This window comes from Crocodylus siamensis, chromosome 6, assembly GCF_052110815.1.
Source record: "Crocodylus siamensis isolate JL-2025a chromosome 6, ASM5211081v1, whole genome shotgun sequence".
NCBI lineage: Eukaryota > Metazoa > Chordata > Crocodylia > Crocodylidae > Crocodylus > Crocodylus siamensis.
In genome coordinates, this window is record NC_143400.1 from 20,858,557 (window position 1) to 20,879,977 (window position 21,421).

At 50.6% G+C, this 21,421-nt stretch overlaps 1 protein-coding gene across 6 annotated transcripts in view; it reads right to left on the reverse strand.

Moving 5' to 3' along the window:
• LOC149861536 (uncharacterized) overlaps window positions 1–21,421 on the reverse strand; it is a 45,093-nt gene that overhangs the window by 17,165 nt on the left and 6,507 nt on the right. For 3 of the 6 annotated variants that reach the window (XM_090052462.1, XM_090052461.1, XM_090052459.1), the window contains exons 6-8: window positions 20,060–20,186; window positions 12,285–12,401; window positions 1,269–2,521 (exon numbers count right to left, since the gene is read on the reverse strand). In XM_090052462.1, coding sequence (XP_089908588.1) covers window positions 2,133–2,521; window positions 12,285–12,401; window positions 20,060–20,186 — 633 coding nt within the window. In that variant the 3' untranslated portion in view covers window positions 1,269–2,132. Of the gene's footprint in view, window positions 1–1,268; window positions 2,522–12,284; window positions 12,402–16,612; window positions 16,705–20,059; window positions 20,187–21,421 lie in introns of those variants that run through there. The other 3 variants (XR_016443040.1, XR_016443041.1, XM_090052460.1) reach the window with 3 other exon arrangements.

Here is a 21,421-nt window from a genome sequence, read left to right on the forward strand (position 1 = left end):
TGTCTAATCTAAACCTACTGTCCAATAATTTGTGATCATTATTTCTTGTCATGCCAGGGGGTGCTAGGGGAAACAGGGTCTCCCCCAAACCCTTCTGGTCCCCCCTAGTGAGTTTATAGACAGTCACCAGGTCCCCCCTCAGCCTTCTCTTGTGAAGGCTGAACAGGTTTAGGTCCTGCAGTCTTTCATTGTAGGGTCTGCCCTATTGTTGGTGTTGGTGAAGATAAGTCCATGTTCTGTGCATTTGGTCAAGAGGAGGATGCCATTGGAGTTAATCTTTCCTACTCCTTGTTTGCCAATGGTTCCATTCCAGAGGCTAGAGTCTCTTCCGACTCACGTTGAAATCACTGAAAAAAATAACACCGTCTCCCTCCGGAACATCAGAAAGGACTTGGTCAAGGTGCAGAATTCCTCCTTGGTTTTGTTAGTGGCATGAAGAGTCATATATGCTGAAGACAGTGGCGTAGTGGCTCCCTGCTAGGTTAAAATGGAGAGTCATATGGTGTTCACCAATTCCAAAATTAAACTCAATGTGTTGTTGTATGAGTACATTCTTAATGTCAAAACCAACTCCGTGAAGTTGACATTCTCCTCATTTACCCATCCAGAAGATATAGCCTCCTCTATGTCCTTTGAGCTGCCCATCTCCTGCTCACTCAGTGCAGCTACATCCATGTTGTGTTGCCTGAGTTCTCAGACCACGGTTGCAGTGCGGCACTCCAGGCATTCAGTACTAGGGTTGTCCAAGAGGGTCCTGATGTTCCAGGTCCCAAAAATAATGGTGGGTCTTTGCTGGTATTTTCAACCTCAGTAAAAGTGATCCTACTGGACATGGTTATCCAGTCAGGAAGAAATACAGAATGCTGTATTAGACAGGCTACACTTAAGGCACCTTTTCCATCTCCCTCCCCATGAGAGGTGAGCAAAGCAGATCCTGGAGAGGGCCACTCAGTCACAGTTACAGCTACTGAATTGCACTCCTGTCTCATCCAAGTGCTAGACAACCATCTTGTAACTGCCCCCTTCATGTCAGTGTATTATTTGGAGCTTCCAGACCTCACGATCCTGCTCCCATTACCATTAGCTGGTTGGCAAAGAGCTTGAATGTACTGGGCATGATCTTTCCCTGCTCTTCCCCACTGCAGCAGCCAGGGACAGCTCCAGACTATGGCCACAGATGGCCACACCCACCTGGCTGCCAGCCCCACTCTTTAAAAGAGTGCATTGTGCTTTGTTCCCCAGCCAAATTCTTCTTTGTCTGCAGCCTGCTGACACAGCCCTCCAGGATGCTATCCCAAGGACCTGTGCCTAATGCACCACAGATGCTCCTCACCTTCCACCCAGCAGCAGCAGCCAGGACACCATATCTGATGCACTCGCAGATCACCTCCTCCACCACCCTCTGCAGAAGGGCGCCTGGGCAGCCACCGACAAACCCCTGGCCCACAGTGCAACAGCAAAAACACACACACTGAAGAGTTTTCAACGAACCCCAAACTTTATTTCTATCCCCAACACGCCAACAGACCCCTCTCTGCCTCCCAAAAGACCCCTCCTTGTCTCCCTTCCAACAGCCCCAATGCATACCTTACCTCCCCCCCAACCCTAATGCATACCACCAATAAAATACCCTCATCCCCAGGTGTCTATTTACAACTTTTGTGGGGAACAGTGGGGAGGAGGCACCTATGGCACAGAGCCCAGAGGGAGGCATGTGGCACCTCAGCATCGGCCACCAGCACCTTGGGTTTGGGCACCATGGTGAGCCTGGCAGGCTGGGGGCTGACCTGGGGGTGAGGGTGGGTTCTGTCCATCCCACCCAGCGCACTCCCCCTCCTCCTTCATTGGGCCAGGGCCAGGGCCAGCAGGGCCCATGTAGGGAGCCGGCCCTACCATGGGCAGCTCCCTCTCAGGGACTGCATGGAGCTGGGTCAAACGGCAGATGGCAGGTAAAATGGTGGGGCTGGGGGAACAGGATGCACCTGCTGCCACGTGGCACTGCACCTGCTGCTACAGTCACTGGGGAAGGGGGGTCTGAGGCAGGCCCATGGGTGGCTGTCAGGGGCCAGCTGGGGCCAGGACCAAGGCCTGGACACTGGGTGTGGTGCCAAATACCACCAGGGCCAGCACAGTCAGTGACGCACGCACTGGTTGTCCTTGGCAGCAGCCACCGCCCGTCGCACCATATCACGCTGCTTCTCCTGGGCCTCCACCAGCTTCTGCAGGACAGCGTGGTACACCTCGCTTTCTGCTCGCCATGCCTCACGATCCTCGCAGTCTGACTGCTCCATGCCCTGCCACATCTCGCGGAACTCATGGAGCCAGTGGCGGTGCCAGGTCCGAGTTTCCTCAAGATGCTCCTCGGAGATAGTGACCAGCCGCTCAAAGACAACCGTTGGATCCTGGCTTTGGCACTGACGGAGCTGGCGCATGTGGAGCACAGCTTCAGAAGCTGCAGGTGTTCTCGAGGCCTCATTTTCCCAACCACCAGGTGATTTGCCCCTGCATCTAGCAGCTGATTCTGCAGAGCAAGGACAGAGAGGCTTATTGTGAGAGTCTGCAACATTTCAGAGATAACATGCATCATAGAGGGACTGTGCACCAGCTGCTCTCAATTTGGGGGTTGTGCGTGCACAGGCACCCAGGGACTGTGGTAAGTTGCTCAGGCAGCCTTTCCTCTCTGCGTCCACAGGAGGCAGGGCAGGCCACTTTCCACAGACAGCCTACCTTCCCCATACCCTACCCTAACCAACCCACTATGCCCTGATGCTGCTGACTGCAATGGTTTCCTGGGTGCAGCTCAGAACCTGATGTGAGGCCCTGAGCTTTAAAAGTGCCCCAGGGAAGTGCATGCTGCCCTGCAATGTGTGCTGCCTCCTGGAGAGGCATCTGCCTACGTTACGAGTGCCTGACCCCCACAGCCGAGGAGTTCACCACTACCACGGACAAGTTTCTCCGTATGTGACAGGTCCCTGGCTGCCTAACTGGGAGCCTGCTGGCCACTCAGTAGAGTCCTAAACTGCCTCTCACCTCCCTGCATGTTGGTGGGAGAAACTCCAGCAGATGGAGTGGGGGCCTTGGCCAGGCAGGGTGGCAGTTGTAGCCAAGTGGCAATTGGCAGCTGAGTTGTCCCAGTGCACAGGGACTCCTAGGGTTGTGGTCTCAGCAGCCCAGGCCTCAAGGGGACATTCATGCCCTAAACCAATGTTAGAGGATGGGCTTGTGGGGGCCCATTTATCACGTCACCATTGGGACAGACCCCAGTTGCAGTGAAGTCAAAAAGGTTTGAGGAGGGATGATCCTGGCTCATGCAGGGGATTGGACTAGATGCTTATGGCCAGCTACATCCCCCAACTGGTCACAGCGCCCTCCCATGTCAAGGGTGCTGGAGAGAGCTCAGTTTGTTCCCTCTGGGACGTTAACTTGGCTCACCAGGAAACTCAGCACCCTGGGGAGAAGGAAAGGGCTCTCCTTGGCCTGAGAAATGCACCAATTAATGCCCTGGTTGTACTCGAGGTTGGCGGAGGAATCTGGACTGGCCACAGGGCAGAAAACAGGGCAGAAACCATGATGACTGGGAAAGATGAGTGTGAAAAATTTCACAGCAGCAATTTTTGCATTTCACCTGGTCCAGGACTCGCTCATTAAACTCCTGCTGTCCCTTTGTCAGCCCCTCCTCATGGCTGCCTCTTCCCCTCCTGGGCAAGCGAGTAATCCTTTTCTTTTTGAGCTGAGGAACAAAGATGCTCAGCTTTTCCTTCATTTTTAACATTTTGAGGTGAGGAACAAAAGAAACAGGTTTATGGGACATATTCCTTTCAGTTACATGTTGTGTGTTTTTCACCCCAAAAAACCAAAGCCTGATTTTTCAAGAATTTCTTTATTCTGCAATTTCATAGATTTCATAGACATCAGGGCTGGAAGGGACCTCGGGAGATCATCGAGTCCAGCCCCCTGCCCAAAGAGCAGGAAGTCAGCTGGGGTCATAGGATCCCAGCAAGATAAGCATCCAATTTACTCTCAAAGGTGTTCAATGTAGGTGCTTGAACCACCTCCGCTGGCAGACTGTTCCAGACCTTGGGGGCTCGGTCAGTAAAGAAATTCTTCCTTATGTCCAGCCTGAAACGGTCTTGCAGGAGTTTGTGACCGTTCGACCTCGTCATCCCTTGGGGCGCTCTGGTGAACAAACATTCTCCCAGATCCTGACAAACGTTCCCCCAGATCCTTTTCAGCAAACTATTTTGGGGGTTATTTTTTCTAGAAAGTTACTTTATTCACCAAAGACACTTTTTTTTTAACAACAGACAAACAATCAACTCATAGAAAGTGAGGGTTGGAAGGGACCTCAGGAACTCATATCTAGTCCAACCCCCTGCTCAAAGCAGGACCAGCCCTGATAAAGTCATTCCAGCCAGGGCTTTGTCAAGCTGGCCCTTAAAAGCTTCCAAGGATGCAGAGTCCACCACCTCTCTAGGTAATCTGCTCCAGTGCTTCACCACCCTCCTAGTAAGACAGTTTTTCCTAATATCCAACCTAAACCTCCCTTGATGCAACTTGAACACATTGCTCCTTTTGTTATCTGTCACCGTTGAGAACAGTCTAGCTCCATCCTCTTTGGAGCCTCCCTTCAGGTAGTTAAAGGCTGCTATCAAATCCCCCCTCAGTCTTCTCTTCTGCAGACTAAACCCAATTCCCCCAGACTCTCCTCATAAGTCATGTCCTCCAGCCCCCGAACCATTTTTGTTGCCCTCTGCTCGACAATCTCCAACTTATCCACATCCTTTTTATGGGAGGGGGGTCCCATAATGGGACACAGTACTCCAGATGTGGCCTCACCAATGCAGAACAGTGAAATAATAACTTCCCTCGATTTGCTGGTAACACTCTTACCCATGCAGCTCAGGATGCCATTAACCTTCTTGGCAACAAGGGTACACTGCTGCCTCATATTCAGCTTATTGTCTATTGTAACCCTTGTAAGGGCCTTTTCTCCAGAGCTGCTGCATAGCCACCTCATGCTGTCCCGGTGCATGGGATTGTTCTGTCCTAAGTGCAGGACTTTCCACTTGTCCTTGTTGAACCTCATGAGATTTTTTTTGGCCCAATCCTCCAATTTGTCTAGGTCTCTGAATTGTAGCCCTACCCTCCAGCATATAGTTTCGTAGTTTGTAGGGTCGGAAGGGACCTGAGCAGATCATCAGTCCGACCCCCTGCCATGACAGGAAAGAGTAATGGGGTCATATCTACTACTCCCCTCCAGCTTGGTGTCATCCGCAAGCCTGCTGAGAGTGATATCCATCCCATCTTCCAGATCACTAATGAAGATATTGAACAAAACCAGCCCCAGGACTGACCCCTGTGGCACTCCACTTGATACTGGCTGCCAACTAGCCATTGATTACTACCCGTTGAGCCCGATAATCCAGGCAGCTTTCTATCCACCTTACAGTCTGTTCCTCCAAACCATACTTCCTCAACAACAATGCTGTGGTATAAAAAGCCTTGCTAAAGTCTAAGTATATTACGCCCACTGTTTTCCCCACATCCACAGAGCCTGTTATCTCATCATAGAAGGCAATCAGGATGGTCAGGCACGTCTTGCCCTTGGTGAATCCATGCTGGCTGTTCCTAATCACCTTCTTCTCCTCCAAATGCTTAGAAATGCATTCTTTGAGGACCTGCTCCATTATTTTTTCCATTGAATGAGGTGAGGCTGACTGATCTGTAGTTCCCTGGATCCTCCTTCTTTCCTTCTTAAAGATGGGCACTAGATTTCCCCTTTTCCAGTTGTCCAGGACCTCCCCCGATTGCCATGAGTTTTCAAAGATAATGGCTGGCCACTCTGTAATCACCTCATCCAACTCTCTCAGCACCCTTAGATTCACTGCGTCCGGCCACATGGACTTGTACACATCCAGCTTTTCTAAATAGTCCCTAACTTGTTCTTTTACTACTGAGGGCTGCTCATCTCCTCCCCAAACTGTGCTGCTCGATGCAGTAGTCTGTGAGCTGACCTTGCCTGTGAAAACCAAGGTAAAAAAAAAGCATTGAGTACTTCAGCCTGTTTCTCCTCGTCTGTCACTAGGTCACCTCCCCCATTCAGTAAGGAAGCCAGACGTTCCCTGACCTTCCTCCTGGTTTTGACATACTTGTAGAAACCCATCTTGTTGCCCTTCACATCTAGGTGCAACTCCACTTGTGCTCTGGCCCTCCTGACTTCATCCCTGCATGCCTGAGCAATACTCTTAATGTCCTCCCAAGTTGTCTGTTCAAGTTTCTACTTCTTATAAGCTTCCTTTTTGTGTTTTAGCTCACTGAAGAGTTCTCTGCTAAGCCACGCTGGTCGCTTGCCACATTTGCTCTTCTTCCTGCACATCGAGGTAGTTTGTTCCTGTGCATTCAGCAAGATTTCTTTAAAATACAACCAACTCTCCTGGACCCCTTTCTCCTTCAGACTGGCCTCCCAGAGGATCCTGCCCATCAGTTCCCTGAGGGAATCAGAGTCTGCTTTTCTGAAATCTAGGGTTCAAACTCTGCTGCACTTCCGTCCTTTTGTCAGGATCCTGAACTTGATCATCTCACGGTCACTGCAGCCAAACTTGCCATCCGCTGCTACGTTCTCCACCAATTCTTCCCTGTTTGTGAGCAGTAGGTCAAGAAGAGCATGGCTCTTAGTTGGTCTCTCCAACACTTGCCCCAGGGAGTTGTCTCCAGCGCGCTCCAAAAACTTCCTGGATTGTCTGTGCACTGCTGTCCTGTCCTCCCAGCAGATGTCAGGGGGATTGAGGTCTCACATGAGAAGCAGAGCTCGTGATTACGAAACTTCCACTAGTTGTCCAAAGAAAGCCTCATCTTCCTGGCCTGACGGTGCATAGGAGATGCTCATAAACCTTGTTGCTCTCCCCTTTCACCTTAATGCAGAAACCTTCAACAGGCCTATCTCCAGGTTCATACTGGAGCTCTGAGCACTCGTACAACGCCACTCCTCCTCCTCCTCTCCCCTGCCAGTCCTTCCTGAACAGTTTGTCCCCATTCATGACACTGCTCCAGGCCTGCAAACTCCCACCAAGTCTCTGTTATTTCAATCATGTCATAGTGCCTTGACTGTGCAAGGACTACAAATAAAAAACTGCACAAGAACCATTAGGCATGCTTTGTAAACCTGTGGGCTAAAGGCTTGGGCAGAGCAGTTCACTAATAACATGCCCTTGTCTGTTTGCCTTCCTGAGATATCCTGTCTCCTGATCTATAGGACTGAAGCCTTCCTGGGTTCCCCTCTGGATGCAAACAAATTTGAGTGTGTGAATGAAAGATGATTTTTTTCCAAAAGCCACTCCCTATTTTAGCCAAAGAAAAAGTGAAAAGTCAGAGAGGAAACTTTTCCCAGTGATTGAAGAGGGCAGGAAATATCTGAAAGTAAGCCCAGAAGAGAAAAGGAGCATAGAAGGTCTCAAAGAGAGAAATCCTGAAAATGCTGTGAAATAGGGAAGCCTTGCCCTAATCCCTGTAGGCTTTCCATAAGCCCCCTGTCCCCATCACCTCAGACCCTTGCTGGTGCCCCTCTCCCAAATTTGGGGTGGTTCGGCAGTGAGAATGATGGCTATGATGGTCTGATGGTCGTGGGAGAACAAAAGACAGTGGGAGGGGAGGGTCAGGGCCACTGTTAAGGGCTTATGGAGGAAAAGTGGGGACCAGGTGCTTTGGGGACACCGAGATGCCATAGGAGTCATTGAACTGCTGGTGAGATGGGAAGGCAAATGGGGTCTGGGGAGAGAGTGCACAATAGGAGAGGGGAGTCGTGGGTAGTTGAGCCTGCAGGTGTGGGAGGTCATAGGGGGGCTCCCCCTGCCATCACCCAAGTGCCCTAAGTGTGTCAGCCAGGGACACTGCTGCCACCAGTGCTCCTCATTGAGGAGACCCTAACCACAGCAGTGGGGCAGGAAGTCTGGGTCACTCCCTGATCCCACAGTGAGCAGACCCATATCATGAACAGCAAAAGACATAGGATGGGGCGAAGAGCTATTTTTCTGGCAGAGGATGCTTAAGGGCTGGAGCACACATCCTTGTCACTGCCTCCTGGTGCCATAAAGGCAGATGGCATCACTGCTGATATCAAGGCTCAGAGGCTTGCGATGCTTGTGGGGGTCTTGGGGGCCCTTGGTTATAGTATCTCTGGCATGGGCAAAGAAGGCTACACCTATCTCTCTGGCTTAGGACCCTCCTGCAGGCTGCCAGAGCCATGGGCAGGAGCAGTTCCCTCTCTGAGAGAGATGCAGTTGCATGTTCCTCCAGCTGCCATCATGGCCATGGCTCAGGAGCTGCCCAGCAAGGGATAGAGGGAAGGTGTGCTACCCCCTCAGTGAGGGGGTTAGATAGCTGGCTGATGGTCAGCTTCTCCCATCCTGCCCTTGTAGGGCTTATGTTATAGGGTTATATGGTTATATGGAAACCTGTCCTGGAGCCAGTCCAGTGAGCAGAACCAGCTTGATGTGGTTGGAAGAAAGCAAGGAAAGATTGAAAAATACTGATGGCAGGCACCCGAAGGCCTAGACACGAACTCAAACCTAGGTAGCAGACTCTGCCTCCTCTGTGTTCAGGCCTCAGCCCTAAGCCCAGTTGTCCTGTGCCATGGGGGTGAAGCTCAGGGAGGCCCTATATGTGTGGTGGCTGGTTTACCCTGGAAAGGAAAAGGCTAACATATTTAACCAGGGCAGAGAGAGGCTGGAAGTTGCCTTAGCAGATGGGTTGTCCCTGTGGCAGAGAAAAGGCTGTCAGGAAGGTAGCTAGGGCTGTTCCCATCTGGAAGGATCCCTTGGGGACACAGCAGGAGCCCAAAACATTGCAGGGGTACCTGCAAAGATGGTTGCAATAAGGGTGGGGATCCAGGGATCTAGCTGGGACACACCTAGAGGACAAGGGCAGGCTGGACCCCAAAAGGGACACTGCCTCTGAATCTGCCTCCACTGATGACCTGACCTCTGCAAGGCCCAGCTGCCCTGACCCTGGGGCTGTTTCTGTGCTCTTCCAGCTGATCAGCACATGGTGGCTGGCACTGGGGATGTGGCCTGTCTCGCTGCACTTCCCTGGATGATATTCCTGGCCTTCTGGAGGAAAAGAGCCAGTTGGAGCTGACTGGTGGGGCCATGGAGACAGCAGGTAATGCTGTGGCCAAGGGTATGGTCTCGCAGAGCCAGAAGTCATGGGGCTCATCCTGGTCAGCACCTACAGCTGGGGCTGGGTTGCAGAGGCTTTGAGGAGACTGGCAGAAGCCTGGGTGCAGGGGAACAAGAGCCCCTCTGCAACCACATCCAGTTTGGCTCAGGACTATGCAGGGGCAATGAACTGGTCACTGGGATGTGCCCATCCTGGGAGCCAGAGGCTAGGTCTCCTTAGGATGGTCAAAAATATGGGAAGGATTTGAGGGGCAGAGGGACCTTCCTGAGGCAGGGGCTGCATATATGTGCAGAGTCCAAGAAGAGCTTTGGGGGCAAACAGACTATGAGGCCCACAGGGGAGCCCACTGGAGGGAGAATGGCCACCTCTGGGCTGAGCACATGGACAGCTTCCAGCATATATACCCTCCCCTCAGGCAGGAGAGAATGCACTCGGGGGAGCACCCCCACCTCTGCAGTGTATTTAATTCCTAAATACCCTGCTCCCCCCCCACAAAAAATTAGACTTTCTTGATAGCCAGACCTGTTTTGGCATGTAACAAGCAAAATAGTGAACCACAGAAGAGCCCTGGGAATTCCCTAGGACAAAGCGGTTGAGAATTGATCCACGGGCACTCCCTTTACTCTGCATCTCATCCAAACTGGTTATCTCGCAGGAGCAGGGGACCTGCCTGGTTGACTCAGAACTAGACAGATCATCAAGGACAATTAAAAGTCGATGACGAGGCTGATGTCCCCAATACCACAGGAAGGAAAAGGAACATAGACAGTAACCTAAGACTGGATAGTTCAAGAAAGGAAATCTTTTTTCAGGGTGGACATCCTTTTTACCCCTGCACAGGGATGATGAAGGAAACTGTTTTCCATTTAGCACGATGATCCTGCTCCCGTGGCTTTGCTGGTGCTTGCTCAGGGCAGAGCTTTGCTGGAAACACTTCTGGCACTGGGCACAGTGGTATGGCATCTCCATGTGCATACCCTGGTGCTTGAGACTGGACCTCTTGACTAAGCCCCTCCTGCAGTGGGCACAGGCGAACGGCTTCTATCCTGTGCACAGGCGGTCGGTGAGCATGGCGCTGCACATGAAGCTTTTCCCACTGTTGGCAGTGTAACAGCTTCTCTCCTGTGTGCAATTACTGGTGCTTGGGGAATGTGGACTTGCTGCTGAAGCTCTTCCCACACTGCCACAAGAAACCAGCTTCTCCTTCGCGTGTAGGCACAGGTGCTTTGTAAGCTTTAACCTCTTGGGGCAGCTCTTCAAACACTGTGGGCAGCTCAACGGCTATTTGCCCGTGTGCACGCACAGGTGATGCGCAAGTGTGGATCTCTGCACGAACCTCTGGGTGCGAGAAATAGCTTCTCCCGTGCACACGCAGGTGTGTGGCGAACGTGGAGCTCTGGGTGAAACATTTCTGGCACTGGCTGCAGGAGAAGGGTTGATCCCCCACGTGCTTGCATGGGTGCTTCATGAGATTGGACCTCTGGATGAAGCCCTTCCCACTCTGGGGGCAAGGAACCAGCTTTTCCCTTGCGTGCACGTGCAGGTGCGTGGTGATGAGCATGGAGCTTTGCATGAAGCTCTTCCCACACTGGCTGTAGGAGAACAGCTTCTCCTCCACATGCATGCACATGCGGCTTTTGAACTGATCCAACCTGGTGAAGCTCTTCTCGCACTCAGCACAGCAGCTCCCCCACATGCTCCCCACTGGTGCATTTGGATTTTGCTCAGGGAGACAAAGCTCATCCCACACACTGCAGAGGTGGGGGTGCTCCCCTGAGTGCGTTCTCTCCTGCCTGAGGGGAGGGTATATATGCTGGAAGCTGTCCATGTGCTCAGCCCAGAGGTGGCCATTCTCCCTCCAGTGGGCTCCCCTGTGGGCCCCATGGTCTATTTGCCCCCAAAGCTCTTCTTGGACTCTGCATATATATGCAGCCCCTGCCTCAGGAAGGTCCCTCTGCCCCTCAAATCCTTCCCTGCGCTTTTGGGTCCCTACTGTTTTCTGACCTGTTGGGTAGGAAACTGGTTTCCAACCTCAAACAGCTCCAGGTTGGTAGCCCTTTCCCCATGAGGCTGCTGCTGCTCATCTCTGCCCAGTGCCGCAGTATTTGCTGGGTAGAGATGGGAGCCCAGAGATTAGCCTCTGCCCAGCTGGCAAAGGGAAAGATCTGCTATCTCTCTGTGCTGGGATGTGCCCCAGAGGACAGCTACACATCATGTACTCTGTAAGAACAAGGGGTCCAATTCCATGTGGACTCTCGATCTTGTCTCAAAGCTTGTATCCCTTGTGCCCGTTATGGAGCAGAACACGGGCAATTCAGGTGGGAACAAGGAAGTGCCTGTAATCTCCCCCAAGGCCTGAAAGCTTGAGGCGGGGGGAAATACAAGCACTTCCTTGTTTCCACCTGAAAGCTTGTGAATCCTAACTGCACCTAGCAGACATTTCATATAGCTGGAGGTATGGTGAATACTGCCTGAATTCTCCTGACTCATCCAGAGGGGAGGTGCAGGGCTCCGGTTCAGATTAAGAAACAGCATTAGTAGCAGTATGGGCAGCAAAGCACCAGTCTCTCTGCAGCCCAGTCCTTAATAACTCCCACAGGGTTCCTGACAACTCTGATAGCTGCCATGGGGCAATTCAAACATGATCATGCCCTGCCATAGGGGATAACAGGTACAGCCAGCTTGGGCTGGCCTGTCAATTCTTGCCCTGATGAGGGAAAATGGACATTTAAGCTCATGGTATCCCCGGATCCCAGGTTTGTGTGTCAAACCAAGAAGCAGGATAGGCTTTGTCCCTGGCATTTTATTACTTCCCAGTGGGAAGCCCCACCCTTCAATGAGAGAAGGATCTTCAGTTTTGAAGACAGATTTCCTAGCTAAGCAGCCCTAATAAGGGGCAGAAGGGATCAGTTGCCTGTACATGCATCGCTGAAACATAAGGGGTAGATACACACACCTGCCTGGACAACACAGATCTGGCTACATTGTGTGATGTCAGGACCTTGTGGCAGCAGCTCAAGGAAAGTATTCAGATTTCCAGCTCCCCCTGGGTATAGAGAGGTTCTGAGTTACGAGGTAGGTGAAAGGGGGGAAGGATTTTCAAGACTTACCTGGGGACAACTCCTCAGACAACGAGCTTTCTCCGGCTTCCTCATCATCACTGACCCAGAGCTCCATCTCTCCTCGCTGGATGCGGCAGATTAAGTCTGGTGTAGGACCTCGATACCCTGTGTTAGGGAGTGTATAGAGAGTGTTTACTTCACCATCCAGTACCCAACTGGGACTTGGAGAAAGGATCCATTGGAATCAAACATTTAATGGGGACTCAAAAGGAAAGGGAAGGAGGACAGTTAAGAAAAGGAGTACTCAGTACTGGCAGGAACCATCAACTGATCATGGCCTCTGTCACCCAAGTTAGTTGAACAATGGTTGTATGCAGCATCAACCCCTCAGAAGTATATAACGGTAAAAATCTTATAGTGGCATCGAGGAAGGTGGGCAGAGATGCAGTGATATGTGATGTGTAAGGAGGAAGAAAGAGAATTATTTTGTAGATGTTCAAAATACAGTATAACTTCAGAAATCCAGCATCCTTGGGACCTGACACCTGCCGGGAATCTGAAATTCCAGATTTTTGAAACAGTTTTTGACTGCTGCTCCGGGACTGGCCGCCACTATCACCACCCCCCAGCTCCACCACCACCCACCGCTACTCTCTCCATCCTGGACATGGAGGTGGAAGCTTGTACGCAGCAGCTGCCACTCGCATCTACCACCCTGCGTCGCCGCTCTGCATGCGGCTGCTGCTCTGGGACTGGCTGCCGCTACTCCCCGATGCAGCATATTTAAAAAGTGCCAGATTTTTGAGATTTCCAATATTTTGAAAAACAGATTTAGGAGGTTACACTGCACTGATTTGAAGACAGAGACAGCAAACATACTCATATCCATCCACAAAACTGACATAAGGGTGATTCCGGGGCTGGGGGGTTCTCAGTAAAGGTCGGGATTGATGAGTCCAAGAAATAAGGACTCAATGACACACTGATGACAATGAAAACTTGTATATGGGAGAGAAAGCAATTCATTTTGGCACCTGTAACAGGGAACCCTAACCCCGTCACCAGAAGACAGGTTGGCCACCTTTAAGGCCAGAACTTTCTGGGCTCAGAGTGCTGGTAAAGTGGGGGTTAAAAGCTGAGCCTGGCCAGCGAGTCAGCTGACCAGAAGGGGCTGGCCAGGACTATAAAAACCCTGGGCTGAGCGGCAGTAGGGGCCAGCAGCCAAAGGGGAAGGAATGTGTCCCAGAACTGCACGGAGAGGCTTGGTGAGCAGTCCAAAGGCTGGAGGAGAGGAACTACGGAGGACCCCGGAGCAACCCCAGAGGAACGACTGTAGCCGACGGTGGGGAGCTGAAGCACGAACCATGCGTAAATGTAAGCCGGTATGCTGCCTTCTTTAATCACATTTCTCTTGGTGGCAGTTATCACCCATGGACAGGACTGTTCATATTTGTTGTTGTTATTGAATAACACCAGTGGTTTGGGCGAGGCTATTCGGGAAGGAGGCGGCCTCACTGGGACCACACTACAGCATGGGGACCTGGCACCAGAGTGGGCACAGGATTTTGGGGTGCACTGACCCCCCGCACCAGAGAAGGCGCAGTATTCAGGGTACATAGGCCCTAGTGCCTGTATGGGTGCATGATTTTACGGTGTACAGACCCCGGCACCAGATGGTATGATCCTAAAAGGCCAGGTTGGTCTGGCACACCTGAGGTGCAGTTTTGTTTTTCTTTGGACTGGGACAGTGTGGGTCTGGGGCTGTTCCCTGGCCTTGAACTTGCAACCCCCTGGCTGTGGGGCCAGTGGCCAGGCCTCTAGGCCAGGGAGGCTAGGCTCCAGATCAGAGCAGAAAGAACGGCCACGAGCCTCAAAACAAGAAAAGAAAAGGCTAGAGCCTTAGAGCCAAACCCTGTTTGGTGGATTTAGATGGAGAGGCCTAGCTAGAGAAAGACAGGGGTCAAGGCCCATGAAGGCAGAAGACCTCAACATACAAAATACAATAGGCAGGCTCCCGCTTACAAGAACATCAGTATAATCATTTCCATCAAGACGTGGCAGGCGAGTAGAGAGCGGGACACAAGAACCTTAAAGGAGACTCCAAAGGCATCCCATGTAAGAAACGGATAACAGGGAAGATGGCACTGGGAAGGGTGTCCTGTTATAGCACCACACAGAAAAGGATTCATAGATTGTAAGGCTGGAAGGGACCTTGGAAGATCATCAGATCTAGCCCCTGCACCAAGCAGGAAAGATAACTGGGGATCAAGTGACCCCAGCACAGTTAGATCATCCAGTCTCCTCTTGAAGATTTCCAGGGTAAGCGATTGCACCACCTCTGGAGGGAGCTGATTCCAGCCTCTCCACCCTGATTGTAAAGAAGTTAATGTTGAGCCTGAATCCATCTTCCAGGAGTTTGTGGCCATTACTCCTGGTTTTTTCCCTCGGGTGCCCTGGTGAACAGTTGCTCACCGAGCCCTTGATGTACTTCTCTAGTGTTGCGGTAAGCTGCTACCAGGTCCCCTCTCAGCCTTCTTTTCTTCAGGCTGAAGAGTCCCAGATCCCTCAGCCTTTGCTCGTATGTCTTGCCATGCAAGTCTCTGATCATACAGGTAGCTCTTCTCTGGACTCTCTCAAGCTTGTCCACATCCTTGTTAAAGTGCGGTACCCAGACCTGGATGCAGTACTCCAGCTGCGGTCTCACCAGTGCTGAGTAAAGTGGAAGAATAACATCCTTGGTTTTGCTGAAGATGCATCGATTGATGTACACTAGAGTATTATTTGCCCTACTGGCAACAGCATCGCACTGCTGGCTCATGTTCATCCTGTGGTCTATAATAACTCCCAGGTCCCTTTAATTCGTGGTGCTGGTCAGTTTGATGTTGCCAAGCCTGTAGCGGTGTTGGGGTTGCTTGTCCCAAGGTGGAGCACTTTATATTTCTCAACACTGAACTTTATCAGATTCCGATCTGCCCAACTTGCCAGCCTGTCTAGGTCCACTTGTATCTGTAGCCTATCTTCAAGTGTGACCATGCTTTCCCCTAACTTGGTGTCATCCACAAACTTGGCCAGGATGTTGTAATAACAACTGTAGGGGTAACTACAGGAGACTTTTCATCCAAAGAGTGGATCCTTACAGGAGGTGATGCATAGATGCATATGTACTTAGTATACAGATTGTGTTGTGGATATGGATAGATGAAGGAAGAATGAGAAAACCCATAGTATGGCATGGGTCTACCTAGTTTCCCAAGAAAAAGATGATGATAAAAATCACCTGCAGAAGAGACGGTCATTCAATAAAAATAGGCTGCACAATGACTAGCAGTAGAGATAAAACCAAACTCAAAGGTTGATACCTTGAGAGCAACATGCTCCCACACAGTATTGCACTTACTGAGTGTAGGCTATTGTCAAAGATAGAAAAAGAATATCAGGGAAAGGAAGAAATGACAGAAGTTATCTTAAACAGAGAGCCCAGAATTTGTAACAAAGTTGACCAACAGTCTTATAATACGGAGAGCTTAATGCAGATTCACTCTGAGAGTCAGGGAAGGTAGTTTCACTTACAGCTGCAGAAGATGTATTAGGTGAAACCCAGTCACATAAAAAACACCAGGTGGGAAAATTGAGGTTTCACAAGGCAAAGTAACTAGAGAAGTTTTCAGTATGAAACAAAAGTGGATTTGGACCAAGTCATTCATGCAGACAAAAATGAGAGCTATAAAATGGCAGTAGCAAGAGAAGCAGCGCTGAAAGGCTCGTATAGAAAACTGAACACTGGAAAAGATGAGAAAACAACTGATTTGCTGGTTTAAACTGAGAACGATTAAACAAAAAACTTGGGTAATCTTGTATCCAATGCTATTAATGACCAAAAAAAAAGAGGATCAACATGTGATCTAAAACCAGTCTTGTATATTGAGAATTTGTTGAGAGGAGAATATCCCAGAGAACATTTGTAAATGAAATTGAACTTCCAGGTGACAGTGCAGAGCAAATCAGGAAAGCAAGGAAGCAGGAAAGAAAAGTTGAATAGGAGGCTCATACGCTCAACCTGTGGAAGTTCCTAAAGCAGTAGGAGATGAAGGGGAGTGGTGGTGCTGCACTTAATGATGCAAACTATACAGGATAAAAGACTTCACATGAACAGTGACTAAGTGCAATACCACTTTCTGCTACAAAAAGAAAGAAAGTAATCACCAAACTTCCAATGACAGGGGAACAAAATGACTTAGCTGCTCTTTCCAAACTCATGATAAATTACTGCAGCCAGAGTCACTGGGAACACACAGGTCAGTGCTAATCAGTTTGGCTTGAAAAAAGGAAAGTGTGTCACTAATCAATAAGGAAAGTACAGAAAACAATAAGCTGACCTTTAGGTAGCTGGCAAAAAGCATATGTGCAGGTCCCCCAGGAAGATCTTCAGTGGAGGAAGAAGGAAGCAGCAGAGAAGGACGCCTGATTACTGAAAAACATATGTTCATACTCCTCCACATCAGTCAGAACAAACTTCTGCAATAAAGATCCTTAGGAAATGGAAATCAGCTTTCACCAGGGCTCTGCACTCAGGCACCCTCCTTTTAATCATAAAGGATGATTAAACTTCTTCATCAAAGAAATTCTTAAAATGATCTGCACCAGGGGTCACGTGGTTTTTGCAAAGAGACTTCCCAAAATAAAGAGTGATTCTAACAGAAAAAGAAATCGTTATACAATGGAAAAGCAAGCTGTTGTCCACAACAGTGAAGATGCTAGAAAGGAACGAGAGAGAGAACTCACAAGGGCTCCTTGTTAGAAGTACCTGTGTCTCATCACGGGTAAAAGTGTCACTGGAGAAGCTGAGAAAATGGAAAAGCCACAGGTTGCAACAGCAACGGCTGGTAATGCTTCCATTAGTTACTAGCCAGCTTAAATTAAAAAGGAGGAAAAAGGGGATTGAGGGTAAAAACAGATGTTGCCAAACTGCCCAAAGCAGTGGAGGAGACAGGGAATCCATAACCCAAAACCAGGGAATCCACACATCTCCATAGTTAGGGCACCCCAGGCTTTCCTTGCTTATAGGCACATGTCCCTGGACTCTCCCTGGCCTGTCTCAAGTGGATGCATCTCCAGAAACAGAGAGATCCTGGCTTTCTCCATATACTGACACGTACCCCAGGAGTCCTCAAAGCACATCACTTAAAAGAGCAGAAAGCTGGCTGGGGGCTACAAGTGCCTGATCCTGCTCAGAAATTCATGGGGTTTGCAGGACTGGGCCCCTCCACTCTTCAGATCAGCTGACCAGGGCAGCTGGAGAGTGCTGGAAGTTCCCCGACCACCGAGTGAATAGACATCTGCTTCAATCAAGTGCCACAATCTATTACTGGGTATCCAGGTTGTAGCCGTGCTGGTCTAGAGGACAAGGCAATCAGGACTCGTAGGAGAGATGATATCTTTTATTAGACCAACAAGATTTTTGCTAAAAAATATCGGCATTGTTGCAGCTACAAATTTTAGGTGTTTGTGGTGCAACAAAAGAGTATGAAGATCTTTTGCTTCACTTATGTGCCTCTACAAACATCCCCTTTGGAGGAACATGGAAGAGGAACAAGTGACAGCTGTTTCTGTCTGAAGAGAGCACTGAAATGTGCACTGCATGCTGGGATTGTTAAGTGTTTGGACCAAATACAGTAGGAAAAAGAGTGAGGAAGATGAACTAATTCCCAAGAGATGGTTGTTGGTGAATGAATTAATTGAAGATGGTACCAACTTGGGATGTGAAAAGTTAAACAGGTAATCAATTTAAGCTGTAATTATATTTATGCTGTTAATGCATTACAGTTAACATTTAGTGTGGGGTGCAGTCTGATGGGAAAGGGAAGGGGTGCAGTGCCCCAGGAAGAGGGCTGGGCAGGCACTGTAGCTGCCCCTCCTGCCTGTTGCAGCATGCTGCCCCACCTCCTCCTCTCCCTGGTGCCCCTGACTTGGGAGGGAGGAAGAATGAGGAGGGGAGGTGGAATGGGGAGGGGGGACTAGTCCCCATAGGTTAGGGTACTAGACAGGCTGTTGAAAAGAAGCCTCCCCCTCCCCTCCCCCAAGTCAGTGCATGCAGTGCCACTGCAGGGAGAGGCAGAGTGACGCACTGTAACAGGCAGGCAAAGCAGCCGTGGTGCCTGCCCACTCACCCTATGGGAGACCCGCACTACTTCCCTTCCCTGCCAGCTGTGCCCCGTGGCCTGTAAACTCATTTTAATCTGCACCCCACCTCCAGGACTGGGCTCCAAGGTCTGGAACTCTCCAGGGAAAAAGGGATCAGGTGGTCTTTGGTGACTACAATGGTTTAAACTTTTTTTTAAGCTGAAAGGAATGTATCAGTATCTTTGATGTGATGAAACTGTAATGGATTGAAAAACTGCAGAACTCAGGCCTGCCTCTTTTTGTTGTTGGTACTGCAATGCATGACAAAGGTAAGTGGAGTACATATTTAACTGTTGTGTGCTTGTGTTATCAGTTATACCAGAGGTGGGTAAAATACGAACCACATCCAGCCCGCCAAGGTATTCTATCTGGCCCTCATGGCCCCTAAAAATTTTAGAAAATGTATATTTATCTGCTCCTGGTTGCCTGTCAAAGATGACAGGAGCTGGGGCAGTAGGACCCAGGGGAAGCCGGAAGGACTCGCCAGCAAAGCCAGCCCGGCCCCAACCCCCAAACTGGAAGTCTCTGTCTGCCACAGCTCTCAGGCTGCTCCAGCACCACATGGCTCTGGGCTACATCATTGGACCAAGGGAGCACGGGGTCCACACCAGTACCCCAGGACCAGCAGGTGGGGGGGGCGAGAGAAGGTGTGTGGCATGTGTAGGGAGGGAGAGCGAGAGAGTGTGTGTGTGTGTGTGTTCGTAGGGCAAGTTCCACACATCAGCCCACCATACACACAAACACCCACACCCTCCCTTACTCTGCCACACACACAGCCCTCCACAAACCCCATACCCACCCACACCCCACCTATCCCCACACACACCCACATGCTCTCTCACCCCACACTCACACCCCCACACTAAGAGGTCCCCACAAACCTATACCTATGCCCCTCACCTCCACACAATATACAAGAGTAAGACTTCATCTTAAGCTATAGTGCAATCACCTCTGTGCACACTACAGAAAGACATGTAAATCAGGATAAAATATTCCTGAAATCAAATTAATGAATGTTGTAGATGTTTGATTTTTTTTTTAAGAATAATTTGGTATTTTTCTGGTTCTGAGATAGCAAAGCCCCTTGCTGAAAGGACTACTTTGGGGGGCAAGGGAAGAGGCTTCTGGTGGTAAATGTCAGGGGTTAGGAGGCTGGACTTCCAGTCTCAAGATGGTGACCAGGGGCCAAGGCACCTGTCAATGAGGCCCTCGAAAGCTTGCCAAAACTTAGTAAGTGGCCCTCTGCCCAAAATAATTGCCTGCCCCTGAGTTAAATGGTTAACCAATATACTTAGAAGGGTTGAAACGGCTATTTTTAAAATATTATTTATGTCCTTAATACAAACATGTTGGGACAGCAAAGGGGGATCATCTTGCAAGGAAATTACTGGACATGGAAACAACAGGGGTTAGACCAGGGGAAGACCCCAGTGAAGGCAGCATCTGAAACAGAGGACGATGTGAAAATGAGAAGTGGACAAGAGGCCTGAGCAATGACAGAGCAGTGGAACAAAAGTGGATTTAAACCACCAACCCAAATGAATCAGGGTGTGGCTGTAAAGGAACAGAGTACACTTCTGATCTCATACAGCTCTGCGGGGGGCGGGCAAGGGGTGTGGAAACAAGAATCAGCACGTTACCCAGGGAAACGAGGGCTTGGAAATTCCTCAGCATCTGGTCCCGGTAAAGCCCCTTGTCTCCAGCTTCCAGCAGCTCCCACTCCCTCCGCGTGAAATACACGGCCACGTCCTCAAAGGCGTCCGGGAGCTGCAGGCACAAGCGTTACACCATCAGCATCTGCTCCAGCCTCCACAAACCTAAGCCCCACTCCTCAGCTGACAGCTGCTGCAGCAGAGGGTCTGGTGTCGACACAGCTCTACAGACAGAGCTGCGCATTTCTCCGCTTTAACTCATGCTGTCTAGGGAGTGGACACAGCTACTCGCTCTGTTAGTATATGCTGTTCGATAAGGGAAGCACTGCCATCATAACAACACCACGAGAAACTATAGCCCAGGTGCCCCAGACCTCCCCTGGGAAAACTGGTTGCACACCAGTGACTTACAGGGAGCATACTTGGCCTGAGAGGGGGACACTGGAATTCACCCGTCTCCGCCTGACACCAGCCAGCAAACACCGGGTGTCGGTGGTGTCAGGCATCTGCTTTTTTTCCCTCATGAGGCTCTTGGGTGGGGAGCTCTACCGGCTCCAAATCCCAGGAGACTTACTGTGCCCCACAAAACACAGAGAATCTCCCTGCCTATATCCTACATCGGGGCTGTCAACTGGGGGTACATGTACCGCCAGGGGTACCTGAGAAGGCCCTAAGAGATACGTGCAGGCGGGCGGGCGGGGACGGAGCACCGCCACGCACCATCCCACGCAAGCGTCACCTGCCTGGCTGGACACGGGGGAAGCTTGCGCACAGCAGCTGCCGCTGTTCTACATTTGGCCACGTGCCACCCCCAGCGTGCATCTGCCTGTGCACCATCCCCCCTGACTCCCCTGCTCTGCGTCCGGCTGGGCGAGCAGTGCCTGCACCGTGTCCAGCCACCGGAGATACACTGCTCCACATCTGGCCACCGGGGTACACTGATCCAAAAAGGTTGAAAACCCCTGTCCTACGTGACCTGGGACTGCTGCAGTCATCCCTGTTCTGTCAAGCTATGGAGTGGGAAAAAAGGACAAGGGAAGGAGTAGAGCCAGGAAGGAGGAACAAGGATTCCCAATGGCCTGGGATGGGATGAAGCAGGTGGGACTCAGTGCAAACTCAGCCTGGGAGCAGGAGGAAGAGGGAGCTGTGACACTCCAACTCCGTGCACAGAGACAAAGATATTCCAACTCCCCAAAACACCAAGTGACCATTTTCCTTGGGAACACATCACAGCCGCGGGCTTGGAGGAGGTCCTGCAGCTTTAAGCTACTCTAGGAATTTGTCCTTAATCCCAGTCAGACACTGGTGCAAGGAGACTGGCATTCAGTTCCCTCTCTGGCAGGCTGACCC